The sequence below is a fragment of the Charadrius vociferus genome, unplaced genomic scaffold (assembly GCF_000708025.1).
Source record: "Charadrius vociferus isolate BGI_N301 unplaced genomic scaffold, ASM70802v2 scaffold163, whole genome shotgun sequence".
Lineage (NCBI taxonomy): Eukaryota > Metazoa > Chordata > Aves > Charadriiformes > Charadriidae > Charadrius > Charadrius vociferus.
Window position 1 is genome coordinate 15,556,029 of NW_009648332.1, and position 13,009 is coordinate 15,569,037.

The 13,009-nt window shown below is 38.4% G+C and overlaps 1 protein-coding gene across 1 annotated transcript in view; it reads right to left on the reverse strand.

Moving 5' to 3' along the window:
• Window positions 1-2,259: 2,259 nt before the first annotated feature.
• ARHGAP29 (Rho GTPase activating protein 29) overlaps window positions 2,260-13,009 on the reverse strand; it is a 51,566-nt gene continuing 40,816 nt past the window's right edge. The window contains exons 13-23 of the mRNA XM_009884750.1: window positions 12,041-12,207; window positions 11,367-11,495; window positions 11,097-11,195; window positions 9,474-9,637; window positions 9,037-9,225; window positions 8,750-8,887; window positions 7,038-7,270; window positions 5,324-5,630; window positions 5,047-5,155; window positions 4,571-4,690; window positions 2,260-3,215 (exon numbers count right to left, since the gene is read on the reverse strand). Of these exons, the coding sequence (XP_009883052.1) occupies window positions 2,314-3,215; window positions 4,571-4,690; window positions 5,047-5,155; window positions 5,324-5,630; window positions 7,038-7,270; window positions 8,750-8,887; window positions 9,037-9,225; window positions 9,474-9,637; window positions 11,097-11,195; window positions 11,367-11,495; window positions 12,041-12,207 (2,557 nt within the window). The 3' untranslated portion in view covers window positions 2,260-2,313. The remainder of the gene's footprint in view (window positions 3,216-4,570; window positions 4,691-5,046; window positions 5,156-5,323; window positions 5,631-7,037; window positions 7,271-8,749; window positions 8,888-9,036; window positions 9,226-9,473; window positions 9,638-11,096; window positions 11,196-11,366; window positions 11,496-12,040; window positions 12,208-13,009) is intronic.

The window sequence follows — 13,009 nt, forward strand, 5'->3', positions numbered from 1 at the left end:
CCTGCTGGTGACACTATTTCTAATACAAGCCCAGAATGCTACTGGCCTTCCTGGCCTCCTGCGCACACTGATGTCTCATATTCAGCCAGCTGTCAAACACCACCCCTAGCTCCTTCTCCACTGGACAGCTTTCCAGCCACTCTTCCCCAAGCCTGTAGTGTGGTTTTAGAAGACACCTACTCATCCACACAGAGCTGAGCCTGCCAGTGACTGCCTGGCCATCGAACAAAGACCTGAAGTACATTTAAAACAGCAGAAACCTCTCATGCTAGCAAAATAGGGAAGCAGATGGTACATGAAAAGCAATATGGTAACAACCAGCAGTAACTCGTATTATGACTTGGTTAAAAACATTTGTCTCTTCTCACAGATTAATATACACTATTGTAATTCTCCATCTCAGCAGCATGCTGTGGGGAGTACTGGACACCCTCCATCCAACTAGGTGAACAGTTGTTATTAAAATTTCTTAAGCCATTAGCATATTCAGTGCTAGACATGTGCTAAAATACTTTAATATGGGAATTACCATTAAATCTATTGTCTCATTATATTTATTTGCCATCTTGTGGCCCTAATCTATACTGATCAGAACCATCCTTTCGCAGCTGTGCTTCGAGGTTCTGCTACAATGCCTGTAATGTGTCATTAACACTATTTCTGCTCATTAACCATTAACCTCCATTCTCAAAGTGAAACAAACTCCCATTTATGTCAAGAAGCCTTTTTCCATCCTCTTATTTTATTGTGCAACTCACAATACCAGTCTGGGCAGACAGCAGCATCTGGCATCTTCAGCTTTTCTGTAGTAGGAGGCAGCTCCCCAAAGAAATGGCTCCTAGCATGGCCAGAACCACCCGTGGTAGCGCGGCCTTTGCCGAGTGTGCAAGTCATGCTTCCATGGAAAAGTGACAAGGAATCAGAAGTTCAGCATTGCGAGTTAAATATCTTTTGTTCTGGAAACTAAAATCAGATTACGTCCACCGAATGCAGTGTGGGATTTTATTTGGGATATTTTGGGAAGAAGAGCAGAAGGAATGGAGTAGGAAAGTCCAGTATTTTATGTTGTAAAAACAGAAAAGCGATTCTTTGCTTTTCTTGTCCTCTGAGAGTCCTCTTGGTTCTTACATCAGTAGAAAGTACCATGCTAAAATAACTGCAATCTATAGTATGTGAGAAAAGGTCAAGCTAATTGTAATCTCATTAAACAAACCGTGTTGCCCCCCATCCCCGGAAGACAGATGCAGTACAATACTATACTATTGCAAAGGCCAAATGTCTGTATTTTAATAAGTTAGAAGAAATCCAGATATAGAAGCCATAGAGTCACTGAAATGTTAACAAGTTAATATATTTTAAAGCAAATATAACAGTGTACACATAAAAACCATTTAATACAAAGTGAAAACCATTAGATGCACCTACAAATGCAGATTTTTGGTTATTTTCAGCTTTTTCCACTGAAATTTGGAAACAATGCTCTTCATTTCAGTTACACCAGGTTAAGTGGTGAAACTGATCTATAGCAAGCAAATCACTGCCTTTTCATTCACCTGGGAAAGACAGCACCACTGCACCTGACAGTCTCTCCAGGAGGGCATCCAAACAAAACAGGCTGTGCACATTTGCCTCACTCTTTAAGCTATACAAGAAACCAGATGTGGATTGATTGCTGCTTCTGAATAGTAAAGCTCAGTAAGTGCATCCTTGCTGTACAAAAAAAAACCCTTAAAGTGACAACATAGAAAACTGGCAACAGATAACCATGTCTGCCTAAAATATACACATATGATACATAATTATGGGCCATGCTGGCCAGTACGTAAGTCTGTTCAGGAGCAAAGCTTTAATTGCACAGATTAGAAAACTGAACAAATGCTTTTACAGAGCAAAGCACAAGCTTTGGTTTATGCTTAGACAGTGAACATTAAACCTCCCAGTTTTATTATAACATCTATTATGAAAAAATGGCTCCTTTCACTGCTACATACAATAGTTGTTTCTCTATGAATAAGCACTCCATTCCATACAATGAAATGAAGCTCAGTGTCTTGTTCAATGAATGCACTAGCTGTATCTAGACTGGGAATGCATTATATCTTTATGAAAAGCTACTGAATTACAAAAAAATTGACTTATTTCCTTCACAATTCCCCAGCCCTCCCCCCATTTTTAAAATGCTGCATATATAAAAATAACTCCAACATGGCACAGAAGTGGGATTCTCAAGGGAAGGCAAAGGATAAAGGGGCAAGGGGAAGCCTCCACTGGCAACATCAATGAATTGCATACAATCCAAGAGGAATTTATGATCTATACAAAATGAGCTTCCCTGTGTTCCAGTTCTTGGATCCTTTTTGGTCTCAGTCTCTGGTAAGTAGGCTTCAGATCTGTGGGGTGAGTATCCTCTGAGCTAGTTTTTTGTTCATTTGTGTTTTGTTCAGGATCACCTGATGAAAGTGCAGAGCTCCTAGCCAGTTTCCCGGTATTATCCTGGTGAAGCACAGAGCTAGCACTGGTTGTTGCACAAGCCTTAGCAAAAGGACCCTCTTCATTTTGTTTTGATTTGTTAGAGGGTGGTTTATAAAATGTCCCTGGGGGTGGTTGCAATGTTCTTGGTGCCCTGAAGGCAGCAAGAGGATTGGCATCAGGACCGTTCCCTTCTGTTGCTGTCCTTCCTGACCTGACAGTAACAGAATATGGCTTACTAGGAAGAATGGCATTAGCTGAATTGTTACCAATGTTGCATGATGAAGATAAGGCACCTGTAGTTCCACTCTCAAGTGCTCGGTTCTCCTGTGGCACATTAGTTACGATCATTGCTGTCCTTGCTGTGATATCATACTGTTTATATTGCTTGTCCCAAGTTTTTCGCAGCATCTGGGTGTCGTAACAAGGAAGTCTGCAGCAGGTATTAACAGCAGGAAGTGCCTTCACCTCTGAAACTTCTTCAATAGTAGGGCTCCTGCCAAGCTTCTCTGGACTTACTGCTCCTGCATTTCGTGAATTTCTTTCATTCAAAACACATGGAGGAAGTATTCGGTCTACAGGTAGGCTCACAGGGCGAGTAGCTGGTTTTGTCCTTGGAACCCGCAATGGAACTTTGGTAATCTGACGGTTAGGTTTTGTAGGAAATAAGTTAATTTTACAGCTGTCTTCACCTGGACAAACAAACGAATCATTGTCTCTCTCTGAAGCCGGACTCACAGCATCACCTAGAAACACACAGATAGACATGACTGGATCTTTGCACCAAATATAAAGAGAAGTCAGCAAGACTTTTGCCAACAGAATATGAACTTTATTAATGACCCCTTAACAGTTGGTATTTTAATGGGATAACAGTTTTTAAGTATACCTTGTATACATACTAGGATTATCCTACTCTAACCAAATTTCAGCATTTCAAAAGCAGTGAAACACATGCTGTACAGATGTAACCAAGGAAGACACTAAGAAGAAAACAGGCAAAGAGACACTGCATTTTTTTTTGCTGATGCTTTCCCATTGCTGAATATTTTCTGTTTTAATATGGAATCATAGAATCGTCTAGGTTGGAAGGCACCTTGAAGATCATCAAGTCCAAGCATTAACCTAACACTGCCAAAACCACCCCTAAACCATGACCCTAAGCACCATGTCTACTTGTCTTTTAAATACCTTCAGGGATGACAACTTCACCCCTTCCCTGGGCAGCCTGGTCCAATGCTTAACAACCCTTTCTGTGAAGAAATTTTTGCCAATATCCAATCTAAACCTCCCCTGGAGCAACTCTTGTCCTATTGCTTGTTACTAGCAAGAAGAGGTTGACCCCCACCTCTCTACAACCTCCTTTCAGGTAGTTGTAGAGAGCAAGAAGATCACCACTGAGCCTCCTTTTCTCCACACTAAACAATCCCAGTTCCTCCAGCCACTCCTCATAAGACTTGTTCTCCAGACCCCTAACCAGCTTTGTTGCTCTTCTCTGGACATGCTCCAGCACCTCAATGTCTTTCTTGTACTAAGGGGCACAAAACTGAACACAGTATTCAGGTGTGGCCTCACCAGTGCAGGGGGACGATCACTTCCCTAGTCCTGCTCACCACACTATTCCTGATACAGGCCAGGATGCCATTGGCCTTCTTGGCCACCTGGGCACTCAGTCAGCTGTCAAACAACACCCCCATGTCCCTCTCCACTGGACAGCTTTCCAGCCACTCTTCTCCAAGCCTGTAGTGCTGCATGGGGTTGTTATGACCTAAGTGCAGGACCCGGCACTTGGCCCTGTTGAACTTCATACCATTGACCTCAGCCCATCGACCCAACCTGTCCAGATCAATCTGTAGAGCTATCCTACCCTCAAGCAGATCGATACTCCCACCTAACTTAGTGTCGTATGTTTTCAGAATGTTGCACTGTTAATGTACAGGACACAAATGAACTGGTAGTACCTGCCAAAAATCGGTATAATTAAAAGGGGTCCTAAATAAAATAGATGAAATTATACCTACATTAAAACAAACCACTGTAGTAACACAGGTAAACAGAAAAAAAAATTTCTTATATAAGATTCATAGTTAGGTTAGCAAACCTGGCTCTTTTGGAGCACAAATATTAATATCCAAAATACTGGTAGCAGATGATTCTGTCAGAGAATTACTCTTTCCAGAGCCTTCTGGTTTAACTCCAGTGAGTGGCAATGATACACGTTCTGGGGAAAAACAACAGCCAAAACATATTAATTGCTGGATATTAGTTTGCAGCATCATAGTGGATTTCAGAAATCCACAGTCACAGCAAAATTATTGTTTTTCTAAAAAAAGGGAGAAACCAAAACACTGTTGTAATGCTTTTACTAAATACTTTAAGCTCTGATTCCATAAACAGAGGTTTCTTGAAAGCCTTTAGAAAGATTTAATTCTCTGTTCCTTTTACAAAGATAAACCGTATATCAAGCACTGACAAGCAGGTTTTACCACTTGCTTCTGTGTAAATTGAAGAGCTGTAGTCTAATGCATCCATGACTGCTTATACACCCACCCCAAAACTTAATAAAAGCCCACTAACCAGTTGCAGATGTATCTACTTGTTGTTTTGTATTCTTGCTATTGTTCGATTCCAAAACCAATGCAGCTGTTTCTGAAGCTCTGCTTTCACTTGGAGCTATCAGAATACCCTGTTAAAAGTCAGAGCAAAAGTTAAGAACTCAAGAGGAAAGGCACTCTTTAACAACAAAAGAAAATCCACAAAGATTTAATAGAAACGTGGTCTGGAATGCTGCAGCATTTCACACAAGTTAAGATGGCACAGGTAACATTGCAGCAGCACAAGAAAAGTCACTCACTTCCTTTACAGCAACAAATGACTTCCTCTGCTGCTGTGGTTCCCTCTCTTCTGCTGATAAAGCAACTCTGACTGTAATGGCAGTTTCTTCAGACTGAGATGTGCTCAGAAGTGGTTTCAATGAAACATCAAATATCTTTTCATAGTACGTTATGAGCAGCTCCACTACCCGGGCCTGATAAGGGTAATCCACAAGTGATGACAAAGAAACTGTAGCATCTGTTTGACGTGGCCTGATAAGAGTTGGGCCAAATATTATGCCAAGGTTGCTGGCTGACATTTTATTTTCATCAGACTGTTCTGTAACCCTGCACAAAGAAGGAAAAAAAAAAACCAAACCCCAAGAGTTAAGAGGATTTTACTACTTCAGAAATATTTTAGATATTAAAATATTGTCTTATGTCTAAAGAGGTTAAAAGGCAATTAGAAGATGAAGGTAAGTTTGGTAGGTAGGCAGAATTTTCAGTGTAGACTGCATTTAACAGCAGCTTGGACTAAGCGCTTTCCACACAGGGTGTATTTATATCCTGTTTGGTGGACATTATTTGTGGCTATTTGACATTTCTGGGGTTGGTGAAAAGAACGTCTTGATCATTCTAAATAATAATATAGCTGTGGCCCAATATTACCCATTTTTATTGGTAGGCATCAGCTTGGTACATCCCCATCACACATCAAACAATCCAGCATTTGGAGGACAAGGAAGTGAAATGTAACTGGAGAATGGTTATTAACAGACATGATACAAGTTTCAATTTTCTGTTAGTAACCACTAAATCACTGCCCTATCTGGGTCATATCCTGATTTAAATCACAGTTCCTGCAGCTGCCACCAATTACTACTTGCTGACCACAATGCTAGCAGAGAATCAAGAATAATGGAGCTCAGCTTTTTCCCTCCTTTCTTTCAATTTCCTATTCTTCTCTCATCTGAGAATTCATCACATTGGAAAAAGAAATAGCAACAGAACTATGTCTTCTAAGTCTTATGTGACTTCTTCCTCATCCTGGTTTCAGCTGGGATAGAGTTAATTTTCTTCCTCACAGCTGCTGTGTTTTGGATTTAGTAGGAGAATATTGTCAATAACACATTGTTTTAGTTGTTGCTAAGTAATGCTTATATTAAGCCAAGGATTTTTTCAGCTTCCCATAGAAACTGAGAGGCAGTATAGACTGGACAAGTTGGTCAAAGGAATATTTCATACCATAGACATCATGCTCAGTATATAAGGGGGTTGGCTGGGGGGCAGGAATCTGCAATTGCTGCTTGGGCCAGGCTGGGCAATTAATCATTGGGTGGTGTGTAACTGTATTGCATCACTTGTTTTATATATTCTTTTACTATTATTATTTTCCTCTTCCATTAGTGTTCTATTAAAGAATCACAGAATGGTCAGGGTTGGAAGGGACCTCTGCAGATGATCTAGTCCAACCACTGTCTTTACCTCAACCCAGGAGGTTTTGTGGGTCGTTTTTTTTTTTTTTTTTCTTTTTTTTTTTCTCTCCTTTCTTTTTCTTTCACCTTTTCCTCCCTCTTCTTCCTATCCTACTGGAGGCAGGGGTGAGGAATGAGTGAATGGCTGCATGGTCCTCGTTGCCGGGTTGGGTTAAACCACAATATTCCTTACAGTCAAAAGGGTACAAGAGTCTCCTAGTATGCAGCATGTAGCAGTTTAAATGCAAACTGATGTTGAAAAAATAAAGTCTTTTCTCACCTGTGAAGGTGTCCAATAAGGTACTGAAGAGTGTTATAGTTTGGTACAGGCAGTTGTTTCAGAAGATCTTTAATTTTAATGATGATTCTATTCAGTTCAATACAGATTGACTGTCTTTTCTTTGATTTGGGGCTAGCTTGTTTAGCATCCAATTCCTCATTAACATTCTGACTTTCTTTTGCAAGTCCAATGAACTCATTGTAAAGCCGAAACAAAATCAAGGGTTCTGGAAGCTGAAGAAATAAGAACATTTCAGAAACATACTCAAGCCTGAATTTTAACTTCTTCGTTTCCTTCCTGTTTTTCTTAAACTTTGCCTGCTCTAGCATATTTTCATAGATGATGACATTATTTAATCCTTGTTCATTAGCTCAAACCACAATTTCTCAAAGCCAATCCCAGGTAACAAAGCACACTTTTCTCTACACCTTTCTCTGGAAATCTTTTGCTAGCCCTTTCCCATGACAGCTTCAAGACTGAGCATTTATCGATACATGTATAGATTTCAAGAAAGTGACTGCTATGAGGGAGGGCATTACACTGCAATATGCAATTTGGATTTCAGGCCACATAACATTCATTTTTAATTGTGATCTAAGTATTCTCTCAATATGAAAATAAATGTTAATAATAAAAAAAATTAAAAAAAAAAGACAAACCCCTCAAACCTGACCTGGGTATTTGCATTTTCCCCAGCTTAAAGCAAAAAGTAGAAAGACTAGATAAAACTCAAAATAATTAGTTAATAAGTCTCAAATAGAGTTTAACTCAGGATTCTATCTAAAAATGTCTTAACTGCATGTTTCTAGCACTGTTCCTACATTTAAAATGAGCAGATTTACCTAAAAAACAGACCAACATATCAGCTAGTAATAAAACCAGAATAAAACATGTTGAGTTTTATTTTTAATTATGAGCCCTATTCAGAATACAGCACAGTGCCTCAAACTGGTACCCCAATTTGATGTATTTAATATGCTACCTTTTTACTTGAATAAGTAGGCAAAGTACATCTTTGTAATTTTTCAAAAGCATTTAACTTAATAGTGATGATCATAGGATTGGAACGTTCATCTCTGACAGCCAGTGTAAGGAAGAGGACAGGACCATGCAGCTAAGGATTATTCCTTTCAGGGCTAACAAGTTTTCAGAGTGACTCAGTAATTTCACTGGGCAATATCCCAGCCTCATTTTTTCAGATACTGAAACTGTTTTGGAAAACTCAATCATGAAGCTTAAAGTTCCATTCTGAAAGAAAAATATGGATAATCCTTCCATAATGAATACATTACAAAATTTATGTTAGCATATATTAACAGCAATATGTTAGCATCTGTCTATGTGAGGAGGCAAGAATATGGGAATATTTCAAACTTCACACAAGACAGGCAAATTCAGTAACTGGAAAGGTTTTAGAAATTAAAGCTTTGCTACAAGTGGATAAACAAAAGCTTGTTCTGTGTATGGTACTAATATTTAAAGAAACGACATTACGCCCATGTGGAATACAGATTGTAATACCAGCAGTCAAGTAATATCACAGCTTTCCCAGCCCCTGTCACAGGCTCCATGTGAAAAGAAAAAAAGCCTACTGCAAATCATTTAATCTTCAGCTGCAGGACTGCTGAAAAAGATTATTTTTTTTTTCCCTCTTGTAATGAAGGAATATACTACACTACTATAGTTTTCCATCTGGCCTCTAAAGTACATACCTGGCGGAGATACAACTTGAGAACATTGCTGATATCATGTGCATAGAGTTCTGAGAGCTCGACCAAATCCTTTCCATTTTCAAAAGCCTGACAAAGCTTTTCAACTCTTGATTTGGCTCCATTCACACGATAGATGCCCTGAAATTACGACCAACACAAGTTTATTTCAATTTGAAAGGCAAGTGTAAAACACAGATGATATCAATAGAACAGTGTTAACATCTTCAGAGATTTTTTTTTTTCAAAGATGGTTCATACTTAAGTTTTGTCAAAAAACTTGAGCATACCTTGACATTCAGCGCTCTGCTTTCAATTTCTGATGTACACTTTTTGATGATGAAAGGAATGCCATCAGGAACGTTTTTAGCAGCTTGGGCAAATTCCACTCCAAACAAGTGAAGCCTTCCATGAAGTTTTTTGTGCCCACATTGAATAGCTAAAGTCTCTAAACATTTTTTATGGCATGCAAGTGAACACTACAGGAGAGGAAAAAAAGCACATGGTTTGATACAATCTGACACCATAACAAATATCTCTGCTGTTTGTCACCCCATGTGTGAGCAAAAGGAAAGATTTATTAGTCTGTTGTGCTTTTGCTTTGAGTTCACAATGATTCTATGAGCCACAAAGTCTGTACTTTTTATGCAGAAAAATAATGCCAGTTTCCAGAACTCCTGACTTTACAGAAATGCCAAGCAGCAATTTAAACTACTTTTCAACTTACCTCCTCACATTCAGCTCCATGAAATACCACTAAGCTGTCACATTCTCTGCATTTAGATGGAGCTCTCAACTTCCGTAGTTTGTGTGTTTGTGCTGCTTTGGACATATTAGCATTTCTAAAAGGTCCTGGAGAATTTGCAGTTTCAGATGTGAGATCATTTAAACCTGGAGAGAATTTCTCTGTTATAGTCATTCTTACATCTACTGCAGAACACAGAATTTTAAGTAAATTGCAACTATTAAAGTAATCACAAGCGTTTCAATCACAAGGAAGCAAAACGATGTTACAGTTTACATAACGGACACATTAACTATCAAATAATCTTACTGTTTTATTCCACTTTTAAGTAAGTTCTACATTTTTAAGTATTTCAGTTTTCTCCTATATTAATGGCATGTGAAAATACTAGGACATTTAATTCCACCTGCCCTGCAGTTCAGGCAACTTTTCTGAAAAGTTTCATTCTATGTATTTCAAAAACCTGTACTAGAGGATGAAAGATGACATTACGGTTTGACCTGTAGTGTTTCTGAAATTTTTTTTTATTAAAAAAGCACACTTTAAAGCAGGAAAGAATTAACACACGCTCACAGCAGAACCCACATAAAATAAAGAATCGCTGATTCTCAGTCTCCTAAGATAACATTAAAATATTTTCTCGAGGATTCTACAACAGAACTGCAACTGGTACTTTTTGTGGCCAGCTTTTTTTCCAGCTATTTACTTAAAATGCTATCAACAATTCTGTGAACCAAAATCCTTCATTTTACAGATAAAAACTTAACACAGAGTTAATTGCCCAGCAAGCTTCTTAAAAGCTCAAGTATTGATTAAACAATAACAGCCCAAGTGAAAGTTTGCATTCATTAACATGTTGCCATGCTTAAATCTGGATCTGTATTAATATTGTTAACCACAGGCTCATTCCTAGACAACAAAGTATATATTTAGGAAATAAGGACTAACTGAAGAATTTCCTACAGGCTTTAGAAATATTTCAGAACTAGTTTGTAAGTGCTGCAGCCATCCCATAGAACAATTTTGATAATCCAGTTATTCAGGTTTCAGTACCTGTGGCAACATCGTTTTTATACAGTCAAAATCCATTTGAAAATTAGAAATGATGTGGTCAAATTCGGGACAGACATTACCAAACTTGCTTATCTAACATGAAAAGGATAAAGGCTCAGTTATTAGCCTAAACATTTGGATTCACTTTTTTCCAATTTGCCAGTTACCAGCCCTCTGTATCTGTATTTCACTTCAAAGTTTAGAAGTGATCTTAAATACCTCAGTGCCAGGCAGCTAATTTTGAATGTCTGGAGGGAACGGTTAGTGGATCATCTATGTTTACCTCAGGAGGATGAAGACACTAGAAACGTTCAAAGGCTGCCCATGCAGTTAATCTAAGTGTATGAAGACAAGTCTGCACCATTTCATTAAAATGACTTGAACATTAATCTTCAGCTCTCAACTTCAAGTGGATGCACACTGTATTGAAAACCAATGCTGTTGGTAATCACAGCCTTGTTAATGTACTTTTCTTAAGCATGTTAAAAAGAAAAGCCACACTCTACAACATAAAGCATCTTCTGGGGACTTCAGGTATGGAAACAACATTACCACAGTCTGAAGGAGATGGTGGTTCTCTTTCATCAAGATCATCTGCAGATGACATAGTACCAGTGGAAGGTGTTCGGGGAAGTCGTCTTTTAAAATCCCCTAGCAGATGAGAAAAATTTTCAGGAAGCTGTAAGTATCAGTTCCACCCAACTGCTCATTTTCATTATAGGCTCTGTCCAACACTTGCTAAACTAACAATGATGCCTTCATTAACATAAAACAGTCCAAAGAAGAGACTTCAAATCAGTATAGCAGCCAGTGTAGCTGTACCTGGGCTAGCAGATGGAGAATCCATGGATCGTGACTCGCTGCTTCCCCCTGCACTTTCAGAATCACTGCACATTCCTCCACTCTGGTTGCCAACTGACCATGATCTGAATGGTGGTGGCCCTCGCATTGCTTTGGAAAAGAAAATCCATCAATTCTAAATATCAAGGACACAATTACATTCTTTTCTTTTTATTTAAAGACTATCTATGATTATATTCAAAATAGGAAAATATTGCAAAAGTTATACAAACATGCAATATAGTGAAAACATCACAGCATATATTCCTTTTAAAGCTTCAGGATGTAAGAAAATGAATTTCAGAAACTTGACACTTGTGCTTTTACAAAAGACTAGAAATCAATGCAGTATTTACAAAACCAATGGATTTTAAATTGCTGAAGTTAATTGAAATAGTTTAGCAGTCTGGGCTTGACAGTACTTGCTGTTTGAATTGCATCTCACCTTTCTTGTCGAAGAATCTAGGTATACATACAGCCAGTTTTCCGTTTGTCCTTATGCTCAAGTATGTAACTGTTTTTATAAGCTTCAAACTTTAACACACTTTTTTTAACTCCTTCAGTGCTACATTTCTGACAGCAAGACATCAAGTATTTGGTTTTTTACAGCATTTTTATTTAGAGACTGAACTCCTGATGAAATACAGAAGAACTACCTTGGATATCTGTGCTGATGGAAGATCTTTTCTCTCCAATCTTCTGTGAATGATGATAAATTGGGCTTCCCACATCATCTAAGGTCTGAGCAGGAAAATCTCCTGAACACTGAGATAAGTTACCATGTGATGTATGGACGCTGCTGGTTGACTGCTTATTAAAAACCCTTCAGAAAGAAGAGAGTAATTTGAAGAGTAAATAAGATAGAATTAAGTGAAAAGCAGTGTGGGGGTTTTTTTATGCCCAGGCACTAAAAATACTTCATTTAATTTCTGTTTATGAACATACATATTTGACATTAATTAATAAAGCCCTAATTAAAAAAAAAAGCAGGGTGGCAATTTATTTTTAACTAAATATGTGAAATTTTCCAATGTTTCCTCTCCTCCCTCCCCCGGTAAATCAGCTTTTCCACATCTCTGCAAGGTATTATAACCGTAGTTTTGCACACTTTGAAAAAAAACCCAAAAAAAACAAACCAGCAAATCTGTTCATCTAAAGACTAGAATAATTTAGAGGATATTGCATCCTACTTTTATGCTTTCCTCCGAAAGATTCTTTGCCCAGCCATCAGGACCATTCACCTATAAACATACAGGCATTAAAATGCTGTGCTTTTTTAGAAGCACAGAAAATATGTTGACACTACCAGAGAGCTTATAGCCAGTCCACTGTGAAAATCTGCTCTCAAGGTAAGGACAGAAAACTGCTAACAGTAATGTAAAATGCTGAAGCACCCTGTGGACAAAATGGCCTGCTAGCCAAGTTTAGCAGTCAGGAAGCTGTTCCTTAGTTGGTTCTACCCTATCCAGCTGAAGTAAATAAAGACTTAAAAACATTAGAACTTGCATTTCTCCAAGCTACTGTCCCTTAAATAAATGCAGACCTAAACAATAAAAATGATCACTTCAAGTACACAAAGAATCACAAGGCCATGTCAAAGAAAACAAAAGGTGGGGAGAAGGGAG